Source organism: Pomacea canaliculata, linkage group LG4 (assembly GCF_003073045.1).
Source record: "Pomacea canaliculata isolate SZHN2017 linkage group LG4, ASM307304v1, whole genome shotgun sequence".
NCBI lineage: Eukaryota > Metazoa > Mollusca > Gastropoda > Architaenioglossa > Ampullariidae > Pomacea > Pomacea canaliculata.
The window spans coordinates 8,835,119-8,858,416 of record NC_037593.1 but is presented as its reverse complement, the minus strand read 5'-3'; the positions used below and the strand labels follow the sequence as shown (position 1 = coordinate 8,858,416).

Below are 23,298 nucleotides of genomic sequence, written 5' to 3'. Positions count from 1 at the left end.
TCAATGGCATTAAAAATATGATACACACTATACTTGCAACATGCTTTTTAACTAAACATAATAATGATGAACATTTTATAGCACTTTTCCAAAGATATATACCACATAAAACGGAATTACTAACACCAGGCAATCATATTCGTATGTAACAGACATGCTCACTTCTACAACAGACATACTCATGCACCTACTCATACACAAGGTAAATGGGGACACATGCTCATGGTCATGACAGGGTCATTGAAGTCTATTTGGAAAAAAATGCACCTTTCGTTCTGGATTAAAGGTGGTAAGAGAGAGTGACAAAGACAGACCGGTAATTACAGATTAACCCGTTCCAGGTTGATGCATGGGGTTAAGTAGGAGAAAGACCTCAATCTGTCTATACATCTTTGTTTTAGTGGGACGTGATCGAGAAGCTTTGGTGTCAGAAGAGTGAAGAAATTGTGCGGGCGTATAGATGGAGATTTGGATCGAGAGATACCGTGGAGTGCCAGAAACAATGGAATAAGAGTGGAAAGCTTATAGGCTATAAGATCCGCAACTATACCAGCCAGACTATAATTAAATGTTTTTTAAGTAAATTGGAAATACGCATACAGGGGGGAAAAGTGTAAAAAACATAGATGAACACATCACTGCAGAGCTTCAATAACTGCTGCCCATTTTGGATTTTAAAGGACTAATTAAAAATGGGGTGCACAAATTTTAATAAATGAGTAAAGTTAATGAGATACTATTTCTTTTAATCTGGGTACGTTAATAACCCTCTCTGAAGATATACAGCTACAAACATCATCATGCACAGAAATAGGTAAAAACCATGTCGTGATAATGCCTAATTAACATATTCCCAACTCTCCCATCGGCTGTGGTCTTCAAAACGCAAACATATCCAAGCACAATATCCTGACATCTGTACTGTGGTGTTAATCTGTATTTTTCGAGAATGGAAGGTGCATGGGTACTCACCCAAATTTGGGGAAACGGTACCTCACCCTATTAGCTTTACCCAAGCAATAGCAAAAATGTTGCTTCTTACTAGTCCTTTAAGTGTATGACCTTCAGCATTTCAAGCGCAGTTCACCCAGTTCTGTAAACAATGATCTGTTTCTTTTACCCACCGCGACGTGTATAGGTGGATTGCTGTCTGTCTACCGAGACCAACCCTTAGCCCAGACCTGGGCAAAGGCCGGCCGCGGGCCGGCTGTCTGTGACCGGCCCGCCCGCTGGTTCGCCCGCCAGTATATATACTATATATACAGTATTGGGTAAAACTGAGTTAACTATATTAGTCCGGCCCTCTGAAACCATCCCAATTTCTCAAGCGGCCCCTTGGGAAAATTAATTGCCCACACCTGCCTTAGCCTCTTATGAAGTTCTCCGCTGTTAGTCTCGGCGAGCCTAAACAAGGAATGTGACTAAACCGGAAATTTTGTACATATGCCTCGTTTTAGTAGTTAATCTGAAATGTGACTAAACCGGAAGCTTTATACACACCTGCCTCGTTTTAGTCAACTGAAAAAAATCGGCTGCCAGTAGTCCAGTAAGACAAGTTCATATATTTACCGAATGATCCAGCGGCAAAAAAGTACATTAGGTGACTCAGCATGCATGTCGACACTCGCTCTTACCAGCACAAGCGGTGCAAATCATGTGTTAAATTCTCTCCCACAAACATTCAGAGCTCGTATAGATGTTTTAGGAATATTACAATGCCGCCACCGATTAATGCATTACATATATACTTTATACCAAGTAGTATGGACAAGCGCGCATCTATGCAGTTCGATCTCATCGATTCTTGTTATTGAGGTTACACTTGTACAGCTAAAGGTGCCATAACAATATATTCATTGACGGACACTTTAATGAATGGGAGATACTTTTAAAATCAAACTTCCGACCAGGATGGAAAATATTAATTAGAATCTCTTAAATAGATTCGTTTATTAGACACAAATATTTTCAGTAATATTATATGTCATCCAAAATTATACGGTATAGCGTTTAGGGTCGTTTAACCTGTGCAGGTTGGTGATTGAGTCGATCGTTCTTCGGGGTTTTAAGCCTGAATGCACCGAGTGCGAGTGTCCCAAAGCCGGAGCACCTCGCCATGCACTGGGCCATGACGTCACAGGAACTCTGTCAATATGCTGTCTGTCGACTCCCTGGCTGCACCATCAGCTTGTGCGATGACATATTACTTCTACTTGCCCCTTCATGCAGTTCACTTTGTGTGCAAATAAAAGATCGAGTCTAAAAGCCTATATTCTATGCTAGAATTTTTGCTTTTACTCTGTAGGGCAAATCCGTGTGTAAGAGTTCTTGTTACCTTGAGAGCATCTCGTCTCGATCATTTATTTTGGGAGCACGACTATATGTGAGTGCTAGTGTACCTCGATGTTATACAGCTTCTCTCCTTCTCTTTCTATAACTTTTGTTGGTATGTGCATGTGTGTTTCGTTCAGCGTTTCATTCGCTTTGTTGTATTCAAGAGACAAATATAAGAATTTGCAATCAATCAGCTATGTATACTTTCCTTCACATTTATAAGGGGTTGCACCGAGCTTCGAGTTCGGGACAGACTATAACTTACGGAATGAATTTTAAGCGAATTTCAACAGTCATCACCTTTCATCCTAATTTTTGTCTGGCTATGAATTCAGAGAAAATTGTGGATCGGGAAATTCCCGCACTTCCATCACGGCAGTTTCACGTCGTTGTGCAATAGGAAAATGAGTATTTAGCTTAAGACAGAATTTCACGATCAGCGCGCGTGACAAGCGAGACTGGTAAGACCATCTTTGCTTTCCAAAATTCTTATCTAAGAATAAATATTGACCTACAATACGGTGGATTGTGTTGGTCATGTTTATTAGAAATAAGAATGCAACTTTTATGGTCTATAAACCTTTTTATGGCGTATGCCTTGATATCACTAATGTGTGAAATGCTTTGAACTTTTGAGAGGCCAGTGTGCTGGAGAAGTTAAATTAGTAACACCAGTCCTGACGTTTAACTGACTCATTCATAATTAAATAAGGCCATTTAGAACATTTTAGGACATTTTCTGTTAATGCGTGAACATTTGTGAAATAAAACAATAAGTCATTAATAAATCATGAGAGAGAGAGAGAGAGAAAGTGAATAAATTTTCTTCTTTCTGACCAGACATATTGTAAAAGTGATAAAACTTTCTAGTTATAATGGAAACAAACCAAGACAATATCTTAACTTAGAGGGCCCTATCTCATAAATAATTTTTTACATACAAACGGGCTTTAAGTTACTGTTTGGAAATAAATTTAAACAAAGTTTAGCTTCATTAATCCATGCTGAAGAAAGTTTGTGTTATTTCAGAGAAATTTTGTTGTTTAATGAACAAGTTGGTTAATTTTCCTTAACACTTACATTTTTATTTTTCACTCTCAGATAGAGGTGGGCACAATGAGTTCAGGTGCAGGAGTGTGCACAAATGGTTGTGCAACTGGAAGTGGGGCTGAAGATGTGAATAAGACAATTGCAGATGTCACTTGCAAGAACCCACCACAACTGGAATTTCTCTTCAAAGATTTAAATATTTTCATCAAGAACAAACAAATTCTTAACAGTGTGAGTGGCGTTGTACACAGTGGAGAGGTGCTGGCAGTTATGGGACCAAGTGGTAAGTTAACAATCTTCTTCTTCTTGTCTTCTTTGTGCATCAGGTTGCACATAAGGCCTCGACCAGAGTCCACCACTGATGTTGATCAGCTGAAACCCGCTCTAGGTGACCCCATGTCCAGCCCTTTCCTTTCATCTCCCTTTCCACTGTTCGCCTCCAAGTTTCCTTTGGGCGGCCTCTTTTTCTTCGGCCGTCTGGAGAGTGGTCCGGTGGCGCCACGGTTAGCGCCTGTCACCAATACAGTGTATGTCGGCTGCCCAGAGTTCATTTCTCGTCTCAGGCACGCAGTTCTTTCTCTGCACGTGGCATCTGTTTACAGGGCTGGCTGCTTGCTGTAATATAGCCTGAGTTACTGGCACGGCGTAAAAAACCAATTCCCCCCCTCCCCCTCGGCCGTCTGGAGTCCATCGCAAGGCGACTCTGGAGAGGTCTGCTAAGTTAACAATAATATATGGTATTTGTAAGTGCCCAATCTTACAAGAACAAGACACATATAAAAGCACTCATTTACCCCTACCCCAACTACACACAATGTATATATATACACACATGAAAAATAAATGTGAGAGTGGGTACACACCCTGTTCCTAAAGATGTTGGAATGTCCGAGCTATTTTTTACCCTTTTGGATGCTTAATGGATGTACCTAAATTCTTTTGAGGCTGACCATCTCAAAATTTATCTTTGCTGAGCACTGCTGGCATCACATATAAACTGTGTCCTAATGGGTTACAGACGTTTCTGAAGTTTCTTTGATGTTACATCGATCAGTAAATATTTCTAAATCTTTCATCATTAACAAATGTTTTATCAGAGTTCTGTGACGTTGTCTTCAGAATGTTTCCATATTTTCCTCCATTTTTTTATGTGGATTTCTAACACTTATCAAAAGAAGTAAATAAAGGATAACTGGCAAAAAGTTCTTCTGAGGTATCAGCATCATTACTAGATATTTATCCAGTCATTTACTGAGTGGACATGAAATATAAAAGGAAGCTGTTTCTCTTTATTTAATGCACATGACAGCTTTGCCTACCTTCTCACCATCCCAGCTGCTGGGGCCTTTGAAATGTGGAAATTATGACTGGAAATGAACTTTACAAAAAAGCCAAAGAATTCAGTGTTATAATTAAATACTTTTGCATAACTTGAATATTGACCTTTGTTGGTGTTTGTATGATGTGTGTCCTAAATTGTCTTGATTAAAGTGGGCATATATTTACTGAATTTCACTAAAGGTAAAGTTAATGTAATTGAGGGAATCATGAACATTTTTGCATGTGAATCTATCAGGATCAGGAAAGACAACCATGCTGAGTGCTCTAGCTGGTCGCGTTTCTGTGCAGTCGGGAATGATTACACTCGATGGAAACCCACTGACCAAGACACTACGGAAGCGCACTTGCTATGTACTACAGGAAGATATTTTTCTGCCAAAACTTACACTTTGGGAGACACTATATGTGAGTAGCATACATCTTTGTCTAAATCCACCCCTCAACTCATTGAAAGGTAGTTTGTGCTTCAGTCTAGAATGAAATGGTGTATGCACACTTGGATTCAGTGATTATATTTTACAAATAAATTTAATTGGCAACTGTAAATAAAGAGTGAAATTAAGCAATTATATTTCCTGTGAAAGCAACTTTTAAGTTTGTGTTTTTATAAGCCTTTATCATCTGGGAATCTCTAACTAAAGTTAGCTGTATAACTTCAGTTTTCAGCTATGGTGCATCTTCCTGAGAAAATGCCACATTCAGAGAAAATGGCCAAAATTGACCACATCATCAAGGTGCTTGATCTGACCAAGTGTAGGGACACAGGTGTGTGTTTGCAGGAATATTTTAAATAATTACACAAATTATATGTTTATTTTATATTAATAGAACTGGCAGACTATTTAATAGTTTCTACAATAAAGTGTAAAACATGCCATTCACAGGATATACCATATCATGTGCATAAAAAAATAAAGACTGAAGTTACCAGGTATATTTAATATTTTTGAGTTTTCATAACATAAATGAAATGTATTCATGGAATGAGGATATCAAGCTCTGCTTATAAGATGTAAAACTTAACAAGATATGAAATATACCAAATAACAAATAGTTCATGTTTGGAGACAATTTTCTACATATAAGTCCAATGTACTGATGATTCTTGGAAAGTACAGCAATTGAAAGGATATAGTAAAAGGTATGAAATATTACTAAAATTGAATCCATGTAGATGTCTTTATTGGCTTTCCTATTCAGTTGTTGGGGACCATTTCAATCGAGGACTTTCGGGTGGTGAAAAGAAGCGCCTGAGTATTGCTTGTGAGCTAATAACAGATCCAGACATCATGCTTCTTGATGTAAGATGCACATGTGTGCTTGTGTCTTAGTAGTAGGAAGAGAGAAGAAATAGATATTTGTGTACTACATCATCATGAGGTTTATTATCATTCGTCTGTGCGCATGAATTTAGCATTTGGTTGTAATGTATACCATTTCAGTTTAAGACTCATTTTATTGGAATGCGTGTGCACTTGATTAAAAAGCTCATGTAACTAACTTGTGTTAACAATATTCCTCAGTTTAAATTAAGATTATTCATGAGTTTGAATTGTATCAGCTAGTTTTGTTTCCAGTTTTATTTTGCTTGACTTTCCATCATCAAAAATTTAATTAATCAGTTAGCATTCTCTTATTTGATTGATTTTTCCAGGAACCAACTTCAGGCTTAGATTCCAGCACTGCATACTCTCTAATGGTGCTCTTAAAACAACTCACAGAAAATTTTGGCAAAGCAGTGGTGGTTACAATCCACCAGCCGTCCAGTCAGATGTTTCACATGTTCACACACTTGCTACTGCTAGCTGATGGCCATGTGCGTGTGCAAGTTGACCTTCATTTTATTCAGTCATTTTGTATAATTCTATATCTTTGTGTCTTTGCATTCTTATATCGTGGAGTGAAAACGTGCTCCTTAACTTTATGACAAACCAGTATTCATTCATTCTTTAGTCAATGTCCCGTGCTCTTTATTTTAAATGTAAATTTAAATAATCAGATGCAATTTTTTTTCTCTGTAGTAGATTGTGAATGTGTGTTCATGTTTGGAGGAAAGAGCACACACACATTTAAATATATGTATAGTGATCATCCAGTCATCCCACACACATTACTAAGTATTGATTAAATATTTTAGTGTAAACCAATTTCAGATAGCTTACTTTGGAGATGGTGGTAAAGTCTTGGATTTCTTTGAGGAACTTGGCCTTGTGTGTGAGCCTCATTTTAACCCAGCAGATTTCGTATGTAAGTGGTTTTAATTATTAGAGCTTATTTGACAGCTGTTTTGTACAATTATAGATGACCACAAGAATAAGTACCTCATCTGCCTTTGTACCTCTGTAGATCTGCACATTTGTGAATAAAAGTTAATTAAGAAAATGGTTACAAGATTTTTATTAGTAAACTTTTGTTTGTTTCATATTTTTTTTAGTGGAAACAGTGAAGAAAGATGAAGAAACTGTCAAAAGAATTATTGACCTGGCAGAAGCTAAGAGGTTTGTTACAATTCGTCTATTTAGATGGATGGTTAAATGAGTTACATCTGAACCCAAAGGTATGCCAGTTTGATGCCCATGTGGCACAGCAAACGTCTCCTAAGTCAACCCAGCTGTTGAGAATGGGTACCTGACTTTATAGAGCACTGGGCAAAGATAAAGCAGCAGAAAGGAAAGCTAGCCCCAGGAAAAATCCAGTCTGAACCCCAGTGACCTGGAAACAAAATTTAACATTTATTGAGATGGATTTAGTTCATTTGTAATATGTCTTTTGTCTGATTAAGACTCATTTCCTTGGAATGTCTGTTCAAATCATTATAAAGCATTTATAGCTAATTAGATGCCACCAAGATGTGTTGGGTTTGTAGGTGCACGGATACATGGCCCCAGAAGCTGCGACACAACCATCATGACCATGGAGCTGAATTTCTATCTGACAAAGATAAAGTAATTTCAGGAAGTGTTTTTCTGTACACAGGTACACATTTTATTTCTGTTGTAGATCTATAACAATAAAAATTCTATAAATGTATACATTGCAGTTTATTGCATTGTTTAAAATGGGTTGACTGTATACTGTTATTTTAAAAGAAAGCAAACAACTTATCATAAGCAGGATAGCTGTCGTTTAAATCAAAATTTCCCATTGTCCTAGAGTCATTCTGCTGCATATTTTTTTTATGGAAGAAAAAGAAAGCAAAACAGGAATAGGGAGAACAGGACATTTATAATTGAAAACCTCAGTCCTACATATTTAGTTGTCTTTTCCTAGGAGTATCAGTCCATTTTGTGCTTTTTCAGATGCAAGTGGTGATGTGATAGTTACCATGGCTGAATCTGATGTCGAAATGCAGAAATCGGTCAATTCAGATATAGATGGATTATCAGGTCTTGCAGAGAATGCACTCCTTTTGAAAAAATCTTCAGACCTTCAGACCAAATCTTCAGCTTCATCCCGCTGGGCCACAGGATTCTGGACACAGTACAAGGTGAGAACTTTTCTTACATGGAGAGGGATGTCCAGCTTAATTGGCTGGAAGAGACATGCTGTCTCTTTTTTTGTCTTGTTCTTGGATCTACGTTGACTTTTGGTGTCTTCTACAGATCTGTTTGTTGCATCGTTTGTTATATCTTCTCTCTCACTCAGCACTCAACTCAGATTGAACGTATATGCATATATTTATTTACACACACATATCAGTCTTATGGTCTGCTCTACCGTCCCATCTCATCTAGTGGCTTCCCACATTCTGTATCTTTCTACCCAGACAGGGTCAAGGTAATCTTAATTGTCCCCTTTCACTTCTGTATCTGTGATTGTGCCATTGTATATGAATTTTCAGCAAGGCTGTAGATTACAACTATTCCAATGACATTGATCCTATTTTCATCATGAGTAGCTACACTAATAGGGCTAAAAATTTACCATTTGCTTTTGAGACCAGCTTTGTGTGCTTTCTTTTTCTACAGTGCTTTGAACCTGCCTTTGACGATTGGGTAAAGTGCTGTATAAAGCAATTTCATTTTTAGTTTATTGCTATTATTAGGCTATTTTGTGTTATCCCCATGCTGTGTTGAGAATGTATAGTTTGTGAAAGTAAGGCACTCTTAATGTGTTCCTAACACTTATTCCCATATTTACTTTTAGATGCTGAACTGGAGAACATTTAAGCAGTCCCGATCACGAATCATCTCCAAGTACAATATTGTCAACAGTATGTCTGTGGCTATAGTACTGGGTCTCCTGTGGTTCCAGATTGAACGAACACATGAGACCATCAAAGAACGCATGGGATACGTAGGTTTTATGCATACATACTTTGTGTGTGTGTATGTGTGTGTGCATGGACATGCAAGTGCACTCACAGATGTAAGAAAAAGAAAGTGTCTTTTTATGTAAGAAGTGTTATAGGGTAATACACATATTTATCAGCATTTGCTCTCATTTCACAGTCCAATTACTCAAGTCATTTTATTGGTTAGTGAGGTGCACATTATGATTCTCTCAAGCTATCTCTTCCTAACAAAAAACCTCTTTCATTAAGTCTTTGCTAGTTAAAGAGTCCAAGTTAATTTGACCAGGTAATCTGTTTTCTGATTATTAATGATTAATCTAGAATTATGTGCCTAACATTTTGTTCCTTTTTCTTTAACCACCCAGTAAAGAGCAGTACTATCACTTTTCAGTTATTCTTCATGTCGACGTACTGGAGTTTTATGCCAATGTTTGATGCTTTAACCTCATGTAAGTTCTGCATGATTTATACTCTTAATATGCTTTATTCTTTTTAACAGAAAACACAGCTATATTGCTTACTTAATTTTGGCTGTTTTGTCTTGTGTAAGGTGTGTAATGTAAGAAAGAAAACTTTTATCATTTTCTATAGGTATTGAGAATAGGGTTGAGAACCACCTACTTTGGACAGTGTAGTCTGAGAGAATATTCAGATAGTCAATGCTTTCCAATGCACCATTTAAACAGACTGCATTCTGAGTTTCTTGAGTGCCATTACACACTTTCCATTCTAAGTTAAAACTCATATGAATGATCATAACAGCAGGTGATATAAATCTGGGCTGGTTTTTATGAATGTTCATATCTCTTTTTCTAATGTGTATAAGTATATGCAAGTCCCCCATGTACTGAAATATGTGATTATTGTTGTGCAGGAAAAGGAGATATTAATGCTGATATTTTTTAGCCAGTCTTTTCTCTGGCATTACAGAACTCCTAAGTTTACTTCAAGGGTGATTCTTGCGTTAGAGTGTTTTCAAGGCTTGTGCACGCAACCCTGTGCTTGAAATATATCATTGCAGCACTTTTCTCCTCTCACTTAGCGAAAACTACTCACAGCTGGCTATAGTGACATAAGAACATTCATGTAGAGGATTGTGGGTGTGAACAACATACAGACAAAACATTTATTGGTAGCCCTTGTGGCTACCAAGGTAATTTTACTAGAAAAAGTAGAAAGAGTTAAAGAAGAGAGGTTGAGCTTTATCAAAAATAAAGAGCAATTTTCCCAACTTTAATAACAGCTGAAAATACCTTTCCACTGATGAAATCACCAAAATAGTCATTCTATTTGGGGATAAATGAGAGCCTACCCTATTCAAGCATTCTAATTGGTTACAACCTGTGCAACCTAGGTCATGCAAGGCAAGCCCTTATGCAAAATAGAACAGCATTCTATCCTTGCAAAATTTGCACACCTTGTAGACTGCAGCTTATTGCAATTTGGGAATCGCCTCTAAGATCAGAGACAAAATAGCTGCAAAGAATACTGACTACGATGAAAACACTCTGAATGAAAGTTTTCAGTGAATATGGTTATTACAATAGACTTTGGGGATTTGTGATAGGTGATTTGGGTCTCTTAATGTGTTGTCATTTTGAATGGTTTATCATGATCTACATTCAATTTATTGTCCAAAGCAGTAGTTTTGAACTAGAACTAGTTTAAGTGATATTGAGTCCTTCTGTGCTGTTATAGGTGCTGCAGTACTTATATTTTGAGCTAGTTTTGTTTCATGAAAGGATAAGATGCAATCTATTAAAGGTCATTTTGATGAAATGAAATGATGTAGAGATGAACCATTCTGTCTTGTTTAGGGTTGTGCATGCACAACAGCAGATGAGTAAAACAAAAATAATGTGTGAATCACTTCACTTGTTGGATGGTTTCTATCAGTCCCACCAGAGCGTCCTGTTGTGCGAAAAGAACGAGCTGCCGGAGCCTATCGACTTTCAGCATTCTATTTTGCCAAAATGTCAAGTGAACTTCCGCTAATCTTTGTCATGCCTTCCTTGTTTATCACCATTACTTACTGGATGGGAGGATTTCGTGGTGTTTCACAGTACTTTGCAACCTGGGCTATACTTGTCCTAAATGTCTTGAACTGCCAGGTGAGACAAACATGTTTTGCTGCTTTTTTGTACAAATTTAAGTAAGAGACACCGGTGAAAGGTGACAGGTAACTGTCAAGCTCCAAGAGCATTCTCCTTAGTGAGTATGATTATACATTATATAAAATCACATTTATTATTATTTTATGTGGCTCTTTGTGTGTGTGTGTGTGTGTAGGGTTTTGGATATATCATGGGCTCTGCTATCTGGGACCTTCAGATGTGCATTACCATGACTTCTGTTGTCGTACTCTTTGGGCTGCTTTCAGGTAAGAAATCTTCACCTGGTAAATGTAAAGATTTACGTTACTAAACATAGATAATTGGATTGATGCTGACTGTGGCTTCAGAAGTTAATAATGTTGACGAACAAATGTTCTGATATCAGGATTTTCTAAAGACTACCAGCTGCACGTGATGCTGCCAGTGTGAACTTAATGATAATTGTTTTGACAGCTGGCTACTACATCACACGGCTACCTACCTGGCTGTTCTGGGTCCGATATTTGTCTATTGTATGTTACCCATATAATGCCATGAGCATCTTGGAACTAGGAGACCTTCCTCCAGTGCCGTGAGTACCTTAGTTCTTCTTGTAATACAATATAAGAACTGAATTAAGCTCATTCATAAGCACTCTGTTATGTATTTACACGTGCCTGTATAACCTCATAGTTTTTTTGTTTGCTGTGTATATTTCACTTTTTCTGGCATATGTTCCTGTTAAACTTTTACTTCTCCAACCTACAAATCTGGAAGGATTATTTCAAAGAAATGGTTGGTGTCTGCATTTTAATAAATGTAGATACAAGCATCCACATAAGGGAAACTTAAAAGGAGAAACTGATATGAAGAAGTCTTGAAGGAAGAAATTATGCCCTAAAGCATGGATTGATGTCCTTTCAGTTAAAACGAAAATAAAACTGTTTCAGAAGAATCAAGATTTCATTCAGTGTGATGTGAGGTTAGCATATTCTCAATGACCCCTTATCTCCAGTTTTGTATTTTACAATTTCACACCTACTGCTGGAGAGCTGCATGGAGCCATAAATGGCAGTAACTGTTTGACATTTTACACTGTGTGGGGCTTTTTGTTCCAGGTGTGCCAACCTGACAAGTTTTGATCTACCAGAATGTCATCTGGGCAATTCAACTATCATCACTGCAGACATGGTGCTAAAACATTTTGGTGTCACTCTTCCTATCTTCTGTTATATTGTAATGATTGTTATACAACTGTTTGTTTTTAGGTCAATAGCATACTTTGTTATGAGGTTCAAAAACAAACCAATTTAAGTTAGTTATTCTAATACTGATAAAACGCACTAGGCAAAGAGGCATAGTGCTGGTCACTGATAGTTTTCAGATAAAGCTAGTGGTTTATTAATAATTCTCATTCACTGATTCTGTTAATACAGCTTTAAAATGTCCATGACATCGTACTTAAAAGAAGATCCTTTTGATATTCTCTCAAAATACCTTTTAGCAATTATATGTGTTCTAATACTTGATGTAACTGACAATGCAAGGTCGTAAATTTTCATTGCTATGAGCAAGATAGCAGTACTTCATATTTTATTATATTTCTCCTCTTGTTTTGTATGTAATGAGACTTTTAAGAACTGTGATAACATTTTCAGAGACAAATATGATATTGTGCTATTGGTTTAGTTCACTGCAACAACTGACTTTTTTAATCTCTTCAGGACATTTTTCAAGTATGCCGATATAGATCCTTGAGTCCAATTACTTGGATCTTATGCATCATGTTTTTCTCCACTTGTATCTTGTCTGTCCTGTATTTTGTGTGTGTGTGTGAGAGAGAGAGATGCACACTTGTCCAGTATCTGAAGTTCTTTTTTAAGTTCTTATTTCTGTTTAATTTATACGATAATTCCTCATTTTCATGTCCTTTATACATTGCCTTTATACAGTGAATTGCCCTGACTACTGGTACTAGTGCAAAAAAAAAAAAAAATTGGTATGGAGGTTAGGGGTGTAGGGCAAAAAGGACATGAAGGTTAATTAGTTTGAATTTTTTTAAAAATGCATTCTATTTTGCTGCTTTGCATATTTGGAAATGTTATGGAACATTAGATTTTCTAAAAGAGTACTCATAATTTTAGAAGATGAGATGTCTTTTACAATGAATCAGGAGATTTTACTTTTTTTTAATGTGTTTACATTCCTTACAAGAGAGACTAAGTCTTTGTGATGGATGACAAAACATGCATGAAGTGCCTGATAATGAGAATTTGTGGTATAATGTGAAAAGGGGGGAGGGTTTACCTCAGAGATACTTGCCTTCTTTGCTCTCATGCCAAAGCTTAAAATTGTACCTGAAGCCATCATGAAAAGGGCTGTATAGGTACCATACAGCATGACATTATTATTGGTGTTTTTAAAGTGATATTCATCTGACACATGGCGCACATGACACATGACAATCTCACATTTAGTACATCAAAGTGTAAGCTGTATATTATTTTCCCACTGAAATGATACAAAAGTGAGTCTAGACCATTTTACATTTGGTGGACAAGCTACATGCTTCCTTTAATAATTGCTCTCTTTTTGTATGGATGTTGATCTGTTGTTTTTTGTGATAGCCCATTGAAAGGTTTCACATTCATTGTATCAGCAAATATAGTTTGTAGCTGCAATGTTTTAAAGCACCATGCTATTTTGATTTTGCTTTGGGCACTCCATGCAGATTTGAAGGGTAAAGAGGCATAGTTCAAAGCTTTTAACAGCCTCCATGTACTTGAGTGTGTGCATGTGCATGTGTGCATCCACTCAATTCTTTGAGTAGTAGATTGATCTTTTTCATTCTTTATTATGGCCTTGTCATATTTTTACTTGGTGAAATATTCACCAGCTTTTCTTTTAATTTGCAATTGGGGAGGAATATTCTAGTAATCTGTAAGTCAGTTTTAATAACCCTCTTCCCAAATTTCTCCCTTGTTCTTTACTATTATATGTTCTAAACTGTTTCACATTTCTTTAACACTTTTATATGCTTGTTTACAGTTTCATTGTTAACAGGGTATTATTAAGAAGCATCAAAATGTAACATTATATTTATCAATAATGTATAGCTGCTAGAATGTTGCTTGTTTTGCAGTTTACATCTGTTCACTTTTACTGGTTTTTAGGGTAATACCATTTATTGGTTGTTGTTGAATCTCAATGGGGCAAGCGTTACCTTCATATTTTTTATATTTGTTTTCAGTTTCATTGTAAACAGCTCATTAGTACAACAAAATGTACTTGTCTATAATGAATAGTTACAGCTAAATTGGTTTGATTCCCAATGGGAGGAAAGGTATCAACATATCTTTTAAGAGTAAAAGGTAAAAAAGTAAAGGTTAAGGTTATCCCCTAGCGTTTTTAGGTCGTTGGAGGGTGAGGTATTAGAGACCAGCTTTAGGTGAGGGCAATTCTCATCTCTCCCTCGCTGTCTTACATTCCCCAACACTCTATGGAGTCAGGTGCCCATTCCTGCCAGCTGGGTCGACTGGGGGAAGTTTGCTGCGCTAATCTGGCGTTGAGAGGAAAAAGGGTATTTTTGACCCAGATCTGACGACCCGGTTGCCCCCGCATTACTACTTAATATTGTATACTAATTTTATGTTTAACCCATTAACTGCCAATTTTTTCTTTCTTTTTTTTTTTTACTTTATTCCTACTCATTTAAGTGCTGGTAGTAAATAAAACATCTACTTTCAATTAAATCAGCAGCATATTTTTTTTTCAGTAGTTTCCAATTTTAGTCCGATCCCCAAACGGGGATCATATAGCATATCATCTATTTTTGATGCCATTCCTGAAAGCAATCCACTTGTAGTCCCACATCACATTTAGTGCCTTTTTTTTTTCTTACACACTGAACATTTTCTGTTTGCCAATTTCAGTGCGTTGGATGCAGTGAAATTCCATTCACTAATTCACTAATGCCATATCAATGGCATTATAGTAAGTAAAGTACCACTTTTTCCTCTGTATTCTTATTCTTTACTTTTGAATGTTCCAATCCATCTTGTTCACCCTTCCTATATGCTATATCAGCTATGAGCCCCAAATGGTATTTTGTATTTTGGTCCATTAAATCCATCCAAATTACAGCGGCACAAAGAAGGTGCTATTAATGCATTCAACACGCACCAAGAATAAAATAAATTCACTGTCTCTAAAATTAGCTTCGATAGTTAAAGCATTTATATTTGCTTTCAAAGAACACATTTCACTTTTCTGATGAAAAACGATGACTGGTCAGGAAAAATGCCCTCTCATGCACAACACGCGACAAGCAAGTGATCACTGTAAGTTGTTTTTCACCTGCAAGGTCCTCCTTGATGACATGAGTATCCAGTTTTTCTGCGTGACTGTCAGATGGCTTTACTAGATGAGTTTAAGTACCTGATCCCCAAATGGGGATCATGGCAGTTAATGGGTTAATCATTTGCACACGGTGTTTAAAAAAAAGCATGAAAATTGTTTTCCTGCATGCTTACCTTGTCTAAATTATTTTCTCAGCCTTCAGAGAAACGTGGGCTGAGTACAGAATTTCAAGAACATATACTTCAACAAATGGCATTTTAGTAGTCTTGCAACTAGCACATTTATTGGAGATTATTAATCTCATAATTTTGTTTCTTCAACATAATTTGCGAGATTGTTGCTGTTTTTGTTTTTTCAACTTTTTTGAGGCATGACTTGTATATTTTCACATTTTTTGTTGTTGGAAATTGACATTTTACTTCAATGTTTCAGTTTTTCAAGCACACTTTTCTATCTTTTGAGATCCCAGCAGTTCTCCCCAATGTGGGTTACTATCAGGTCTTTCTGAGGATGACTCAGTATTTTACAAGACAAGATTTGCACAATCTATTAAGTCAATTTTGTACGTGTTTTGCTCGATTATCATAAAAGATGTTTGATCGTTGATATGGTGGTGCCATAACAAAAATGACACCTCTTTTTCGTCTGTTCAACCGCCAGGTTGTCAACTGTCCAAGGACATGTGCTTGAGAACACACCACTTAGCGAATTGAAAGATAAGTTCTGAAGTGGAGATATGATAAATTCCAAGGTTAGGTGAGGTAGATATGTAGGACATCAAGTACTCAAATATCAAAGCGATTATGTAAGTGGGTAACCTTTCAAACAACACACGCTCGCGCAGACTTTGCAAAGATAACGATCAATGCGTTGCAATAGGCTGTTGATATCTTTATTATGGCGACCACTTGCAGCTGCCTGTGCAACCGCCACGGAACAAAGAAAACTGTGCATCTTGTAAGCCCTCAAGTGGGTTGCTGGTTGAGATGGTGATGTTGCGACTTGTGTTCCACTCTCTCCCAGTTTCTCTCTACGGACTTCTTTCGCCGGGTAGTTGAGGTGATTTCTCATTATGGGATGGGGTGTGTAGGGTGGAGAAAACCCCTGACGCCCAGCCCTGCGGCCAGGTGTCACAGAGTGTTCCAAGATCTGAACCCAGAGCCTCTGTAGCCATACTGTCGGTGGCCAAGATTCACAAAAACCATTTTATACTCAAGCTTCAACAGTCAGTTCACATCTTTTAAAGCCCGCGAGTCTTTGTATTCCTTACTTTTATAGGAGGGATAACAATGTCTGGAGAAAAAAAATCATATTTGAAGTTTTTAAGTGCCTTTTATATTCTTTTAAAAATAATGTAGACCTAGATGGCTTAATATTATCAAGCTGTATTTCACACCAATATGCCATGAAGAACTGGCACTACGCAGACCTGTCGGCATACCTTACTTGTTGTCAGTGGCCATGGTTCACAGAAACATTTCATTCTCAATCAAACTTGTGTTTAGAAGATTTAACAATCAGTTCATACCTTTTAAAACTTGAGAGTCTTTTTTATTCTGTACATTTTATTTCAACTTTTATAGGTGCATGTATCAACATGCCAGAATTGTTCACCTGTTTTTTGTGGATGTCGCAACAATAATATATGGAGAAAAAAACTCATATTTGATGTTTTTAAGTTCTCAAGTATTACTACAAGATGTACGTGGTTTCCCAGTTTCTCAGTTACAGCTGTTTCCCACCATATTGGTTTGCTCTGTTTTTGTTCCTAGCATATTGGAAAAATTTACATTTGTGCCCGGTGAAAGATGGGAACATATCAGTCATGCAAGAAAGAAATGTTTATACGAAGATGAATGTTCTCACTGAATGGAGTTTTGTGGATTACACGCACCACACACACACACAGACTACACATATATTATGATACAAACATGCGCTGTGTATAATTACAAGAACAGCAGCCTCGCAAAGGCCAAGACAAGAGACTACTAGATCATCAGGAGTCTTGTTTGCTCAGTCATGTTGACAATAAATGCACATTTTTTGTGGATGTGTGTTCATAATTGAAGTTTGGCTTGTATGGGAAACGTATCTGTGAGTAGAAACTGTCAGCTCAGTGTCTAGTCGCTACTGACCTAAGATCTACCAATGTACACCTACTTACTGTTTATAAAAGTGGTTTTTTGCTGTTTGTTGATCTGCTGCCCTTTCTTTTAGCCGGTGTAATGCGAGAAGATATCTCGAAGCAAAATAATTGCACAGGCTTGTAGACTATGTAAATAAAAACTGACAATGAAACCCCATTGTCTGTCCTTCCAGTCGCCATGTGTTGGGAGGGACAACAGCGACCGGCCACCATGGAGCCTATGTTGTGCTCGTGGGTCGTGGATGCAACAACAGCAACTAGCATGTCTCAGACCTTACATCACACCGGTCATTTCCTGTCATCGTATTATAGCTTGAAGTATAGCCAAAATATTTCTTTCTGTCTACAAAGGGCAATTACTAAGGTCACTACATGTTTACTAGAAAAAGCACTGAAACTTTAACAAAGATAATTGTTCAGACATTTGTCGGACCGCTATAAAATTGTATCTTAGTGATTATTTACAGGGTTTGAAGGACTACAACTATTTAAAAATAAAAAGTTGTATAATTAGGACAGTTGGTCGGATCGAAAGTTTTGCAAGTCATACAGACGAAAAAGAAAAACTGCTAACGCGATGAGATACGTGACTGACCTTGGATGAGCAGGTACTTGTCGCTTGTCTGTACATCACAACATCATTATCGGTTTGCTCGAACTTTGCTGCTCTGTCCTCGATCCTGAACGATCAACTTCAAATTGAAAGGTTGAAATCAGAAACGCATTTTTCTGTAACCATCAACTCTGTCATTCAGATAACATTAAAAAAAAAAAAAGTACAGCCTTTAAAAGTCCGCACACTGAGGTCACGTGCAGACCACAGCAGCCATACTCAAGACATCGCAGAATCCTCGGGGAAAATAATTCTTGCAAGATGGACGCAAGACCAATGATGCTGCTGCCTCTTCTCAGCCTGGTCTTCGCTGTCGGAGTTTCTGCTCAGAACAAAAATGTTTTACTCGTCGTAGGTGAGTAACGACGATGTACAGACATCTATACAGCACTTTCTAATAGATGGACAAGGTGTGAATCTGTATAAGCTGTATGTCCCTGATGTTATGATATCCAGATTCTAGGGACATTGTATGTTTAGTTAGAGCCGCAGGACGCTCACAAATATCTTCTGGGTTTTTTATTGTTAGTTTTAGTGTTAATAAGGTGCTCATTCAACTCCCTTCTGTTCTTTATTTTTGATTTTTTACAAGTTTCTGTTTTACAATACCCCTTACGTTTTCTACTTTAAAAAAATTAACATCAATTAAATTGGAGGAAATCTTGAACATCCGTGTCGTGAGGGAACAGCCGAAGACTCATTCATTACCGACAGCTGTTTGTGATTTATTTTCAAACCTTCAGCGGAAGATGCCGGAGTTCTGGGAGAGTATGGAAAGGGTGTGACCATGCCTAACCTAAATGCTATCGGCAACAGAAGCGTGGTCTTTAGATATGGCTTCTCCTCCTCCAGCAGCTCCTCGCCCAGCAGGTACGGTCCTCACTTGTCATGCGACCATCTCTGCTCCAGATTTTCAGTCTGAACATGTTGTAGTTTCTTTGGGATGTTTTATCAGTTGTCCTGAGGTTGTCTAAGCATAGCCATGTGATAGTTTAAACACATCGGCATGCTACATTTTGTCTTGGGCATGTTCGTGTTATATTTTAAGTGGGCTTGGTCATGCTGTGAGGTATGTATAGTTTGTCTCTGCCATGCAATATTTTAAGCACGTGAGAATATTACAGTTTGTCTTAAGCATGTTATATCTATGCACAACTGCGTACTACTGTTGTCTAGCCACATAGGCATGTTGTAATTCATAGGATACCGGGAAAATAGAAAGTTTGAAGTGATGCTCTCCATCAACTTGCCAGACAACTCAGATATCTGATATCCTCAGATATCGGTTAACATAAGACTTTACAAATGAGATTATGGTTCCAAAAGTTGTGAATATTCCTCTTTTGTAATCCCGTTTCGACCGCAGGTCTGCCATCCTGACAGGGCTGCCTCCTCACCAAAATGGAATGTACGGACTGGCACACAGCATCCATCACTACAGCTCCTTCCGCAATGTTCAAAGCCTTTCCACCATTTTGTCTGCCAAGGGAATTCACACAGGTGAACAACCAAAAACAAGAAAAACGAGAAAGATTTTTAAATTGCGTAATTCCTTTAAATTATTGTATGCAATATTGTAAGATCTTCTACACAAGAAAGAATATAGAATATATATAAGAGAAGTATTCTTCCATCATTGACACTCCTCACATTATCGTTATCTGGCATATAAATTGCTTCCCTTATAAAATCAACTTTAAAAATCTTTCTGTTGGTAATATTTCGGGGAAGAAATTTGTTTCTTGTAGGATAGTTATTGAAGCTAAAAGCATTGCAAGAGAGACTTGAGCAGAGAACTACATTTTCTCTGTGGCTAGGTGTTGTTGGAGAGAAGCGCATGTCGCCTGACACAGTCTACAGGTTCGACTTCGAGGCTACGGAGGACCAGTATGACGCCGACCAAATAGGCCGCAACATAACGGTCATGAAAGAGGCTATTCGCACCTTTCTGTCCTCTAGAAATGATAAGTAAGTGCCAGCGTGTGCATTGTGGTCTTAAAGGTCTAGTAGAGTACAGAACGTGTCTCTAACGACAGTGTAGAGCTCAGTTCAAGACATTATTTCCACAGAGAAGCTTTCTCTTCTTACCTTCTAGAGAAGCAGGCCTACAAACATCACGCTGCGTAGTAAGAGGTCAACAATCACAGTCGTCACGATTATCTATGGATACCTTTACCCTGTCTAGGCTTGAGTGAGCGGAAGAGCTGTTAATTTTATCTATCCATGGACAATCGTGACGTCACGAGTGTGATTTTTTTTTCTGAGGATACATGTTTTTGTCTCTCGAGAACGGAGAGGGGGGAGAGAGTTTTGTGCCCACATTTAGCGAAAGAGCGTTTTGTACTTTGAGCAATCCAGTCGTTTAAAAAAAATCCCCGTAAAAATGAAAAAAAAAAAAAAGGTTTGCATACTTTTAGCAAGGGGTACCATTGGTTACGTCTTGCTGCTATTATCTCTACTGTTATTGCTAGTGTTACTAAACGCATCTCGGAAGTCGCTAGATTTTCCCCACGAAGTTCTGCCACGTACGCGCAGATCGTTCTTTTAGTTCTTTTTTGGTCAGCCATCAAAATGCAGTACTTTAAATAGATAAACTTGTGACCGAAAATTGTGTTGTATTGGTTAAAGCGAAGTGATGTAAACGCAAAGATTGTAGGTTCGATTTCTCTCGGATACACTTTCTTCTTTAGTATACACGTTTTGATTTTTACTTATTTTTGTTACGTGACGCTTGTGTATGTATTAAATTATGGTTAATGATAAGAGTTCTTCATACCAGTCGCACTTATAAGGGACAATTATCGTTGCAGGTCCTTTTTCCTGTACTTCTCGTACTATGACGCACACAGGTGCTCGAGACAAAAGTACGGCCAGTTCTGCGAAGAGTTCGGTGACGGTGGTCGTAACAACGGGCTGATACCTGACTGGACGCCGGTCACCTTTGGTCCCAATGATGTCAACGTGCCCTACTACCTGCCCAACACGGCAGTAACCCGCCAGGAACTTGCCAACATGTACAAGTCATTTAGCAGAATGGATCAAGGTGTGTGTATGAGGGAGAGAGAGCTAGGACAGCTACCCACCAACACACCAACACACCAACATACTGTCCAACATGTTCTGAATAGGACGACTTTGCCATAAACTTCACAGGGAACTGAGCTATTTGGACTCTATTTTTACACTAGAAGGAAGATAAAAGCACTCATGCAACCAGCCTCTTGCATTTAGCAACTAGTTCCTCTTTTGACATGCATTCCACGAGGCTGGCAGGTAACGAATAATCCAGTCATGATCGGCATCGTTATCGCTCTTATCTGTTGGCGGACACTTGCTGCGTTTTGCAAAACCTGACAGCAGTCTTGGTTACATTACTGAACCACATAGAAAAAAGTATCCACTCTGTTTAACTGTTAGTATTAACTGCATGCATCTACATGGACGCATATATATATGTACTCACGAACCGACCTACCTACCTACCGACGGATTAATTGATTGATTGATTGATTTTTAAGCTTTGGGAATCGTTATTCGAGAGCTGTCGGAGGCCAATCTTCTGGACAACACCCTGATCATAGTGACATCAGCCACAGCAATTTCCTTCCCAGCGGCCAAGAACAATCTGTATGAGCCCAGCACGAGACAACCCTTCATGATCTCCTCTCCTTTCCACAAGGAAAATTGGGGCTTTGTAAGTCTGACATCTCTGTGCACAAAAATATGTCTCCAGTGAAGTCCATAGGGGAGATAACCAAGTCAAATGTTGAATAATATTTCTTTACACACACTTTTTTTTCGAATAAAATTTATATCAGAATTCTGAAGTACAATGCAATGTGTGTGTGTAGGTTTCCGACGCAATGGTGAGCGGCCTCGATCTGTTCCCCACCATTCTGGAGTGGTTCAACGTGCCCTACCCTGACACTAGCAGGCTTCTGACAGGACGGTCATTACTGCCTCTGACAGTCGACCCGAGGAACTCTTCCCTGTTTGACCACGTCTTCGCCAGCCATAACTCGGACGAAGTGAGTCCTGTACACCAATATGATTTGGTTCTGTACCTGACACTACCTGGGGCCGTAGTTATGAACCGAGCATAAATCTTTAGACTAGGGCAACAAAGTGAATTCAAGCACAAGTGTCTTCTTGTCGAAGTTATAAAGTGGTGTCCACACCCACAGATGTTTTACCCCTGGATCCGTAGTTAAAAATCGGTGGTAAAAGTGTCATGGGGTAAAGAAACATGAGGTTGTGACCCCAATTACATAGTCAGCACGATGTCCGTAGATAGACAACACATTTATTGTTGCTTCGTGGCAGGATAGTCACCTTTGTGTCATACGACAGTTACACAATTATCTTTGCACCGGTTGATGGTTGTGTTAGGTGGACATAACCTTCTGTACTCTGTGTCAGGTGACGGCCTACTACCCGATGAGGTCTGTGCGCACGCCACACTATCGCCTGATCCACAACCTCAACTCCGGGGCGCCCTTCCCCATCGCATCCGATGTCTTTCAGTCGCCGACATTCACGGAGTTGCTCAACAACACCAACAACGGGCGCACCACCCACTGGTACAAGAGCCTGGGCCAGTACTACAACCGTGACGAGCTTGAACTCTACGACCTGCAGATCGATCCCATGGAGACCACCAACGTGGCCAACGACCCCAGCTACAGCGCCGTCGTGAAGCAGCTGCTGGAGCAGCTGGTCAGCTGGCAAAACGTGACCCGTGACCCCTGGCTGTGCCGACCAGAGGGCAGCATCGTCAACAGCAGGTGTGTGGCCGACGGCAACGGCCTGGCTTTGGTTTGAATAAATAAACCAGGTACTGACAAAATGGCTGACAAACGAAAATTTATCGTTTGAATAAAAAGATATAGACATAAGAAAAGAAGTGGAAACCACTGTTGCTATTGACTACATCGTGCATGGTCAATCAGCGGATGGGTGTTAATTAGTTGACGTGTTATTAAGTGTAATTCGTGTTTGCAATAAACTGCTTGATAGATCACTAGTTTGTGATTATGTGTGTGTGTGCTTGCGTGCATGTTTGCCC

General features: G+C 38.5%; 2 protein-coding genes across 5 annotated transcripts; both read left to right on the top strand.

Moving 5' to 3' along the window:
* The first annotated feature begins 1,487 nt into the window (after positions 1 to 1,487).
* LOC112561317 (ABC transporter G family member 21-like) lies at positions 1,488 to 17,624 on the top strand. 4 transcript variants are annotated; one of them, XM_025233722.1, is made up of 18 exons: positions 1,488 to 1,546; positions 2,034 to 2,383; positions 2,670 to 2,795; positions 3,436 to 3,667; positions 4,961 to 5,130; positions 5,385 to 5,490; positions 5,926 to 6,026; positions 6,380 to 6,541; positions 6,879 to 6,972; positions 7,160 to 7,223; positions 7,592 to 7,701; positions 8,025 to 8,212; positions 8,872 to 9,021; positions 9,411 to 9,468; positions 10,916 to 11,130; positions 11,309 to 11,399; positions 11,587 to 11,704; positions 12,231 to 17,624. In XM_025233722.1, the coding sequence occupies exons 4-18, from the start codon at positions 3,451 to 3,453 to the stop codon at positions 12,424 to 12,426; spliced, it is 2,040 nt and encodes a 679-aa protein (XP_025089507.1). In that variant the 5' UTR covers positions 1,488 to 1,546; positions 2,034 to 2,383; positions 2,670 to 2,795; positions 3,436 to 3,450; the 3' UTR covers positions 12,427 to 17,624. The 4 variants fall into 4 exon arrangements, with proteins under 4 accessions (XP_025089507.1, XP_025089509.1, XP_025089508.1 ...); XM_025233724.1 differs by lacking the exon at positions 1,488 to 1,546 and adding an exon at positions 1,634 to 1,836 and having other exon boundaries at positions 2,034 to 2,795; XM_025233723.1 differs by lacking the exon at positions 1,488 to 1,546 and having other exon boundaries at positions 1,634 to 2,795.
* Positions 17,625 to 18,407: 783 nt separating this feature from the next.
* On the top strand, positions 18,408 to 23,253 carry LOC112561321 (N-sulphoglucosamine sulphohydrolase-like). The gene is made up of 8 exons (XM_025233730.1): positions 18,408 to 18,588; positions 18,977 to 19,103; positions 19,600 to 19,733; positions 20,051 to 20,201; positions 21,044 to 21,276; positions 21,752 to 21,927; positions 22,085 to 22,261; positions 22,653 to 23,253. The coding sequence occupies exons 1-8, from the start codon at positions 18,495 to 18,497 to the stop codon at positions 23,052 to 23,054; spliced, it is 1,494 nt and encodes a 497-aa protein (XP_025089515.1). The 5' UTR covers positions 18,408 to 18,494; the 3' UTR covers positions 23,055 to 23,253.
* The last annotated feature ends 45 nt before the right edge of the window (positions 23,254 to 23,298 follow it).

Coding starts and splice junctions, on each gene's coding strand:
- LOC112561321 (XM_025233730.1), top strand. CDS start 18,495: ATGGACGCAAGACCAATGATGCTGCTGCCTCTTCTCAGCCTGGTCTTC. Junction 19,734..20,050: donor TGCCAAGGGAATTCACACAG/GTGAACAACCAA, acceptor CTCTGTGGCTAG/GTGTTGTTGGAGAGAAGCGC. Junction 20,202..21,043: donor CTGTCCTCTAGAAATGATAA/GTAAGTGCCAGC, acceptor TTATCGTTGCAG/GTCCTTTTTCCTGTACTTCT.
- LOC112561317 (XM_025233722.1), top strand. CDS start 3,451: ATGAGTTCAGGTGCAGGAGTGTGCACAAATGGTTGTGCAACTGGAAGT. Junction 5,491..5,925: donor GACCAAGTGTAGGGACACAG/GTGTGTGTTTGC, acceptor TTTCCTATTCAG/TTGTTGGGGACCATTTCAAT. Junction 8,213..8,871: donor GATTCTGGACACAGTACAAG/GTGAGAACTTTT, acceptor ATTTACTTTTAG/ATGCTGAACTGGAGAACATT.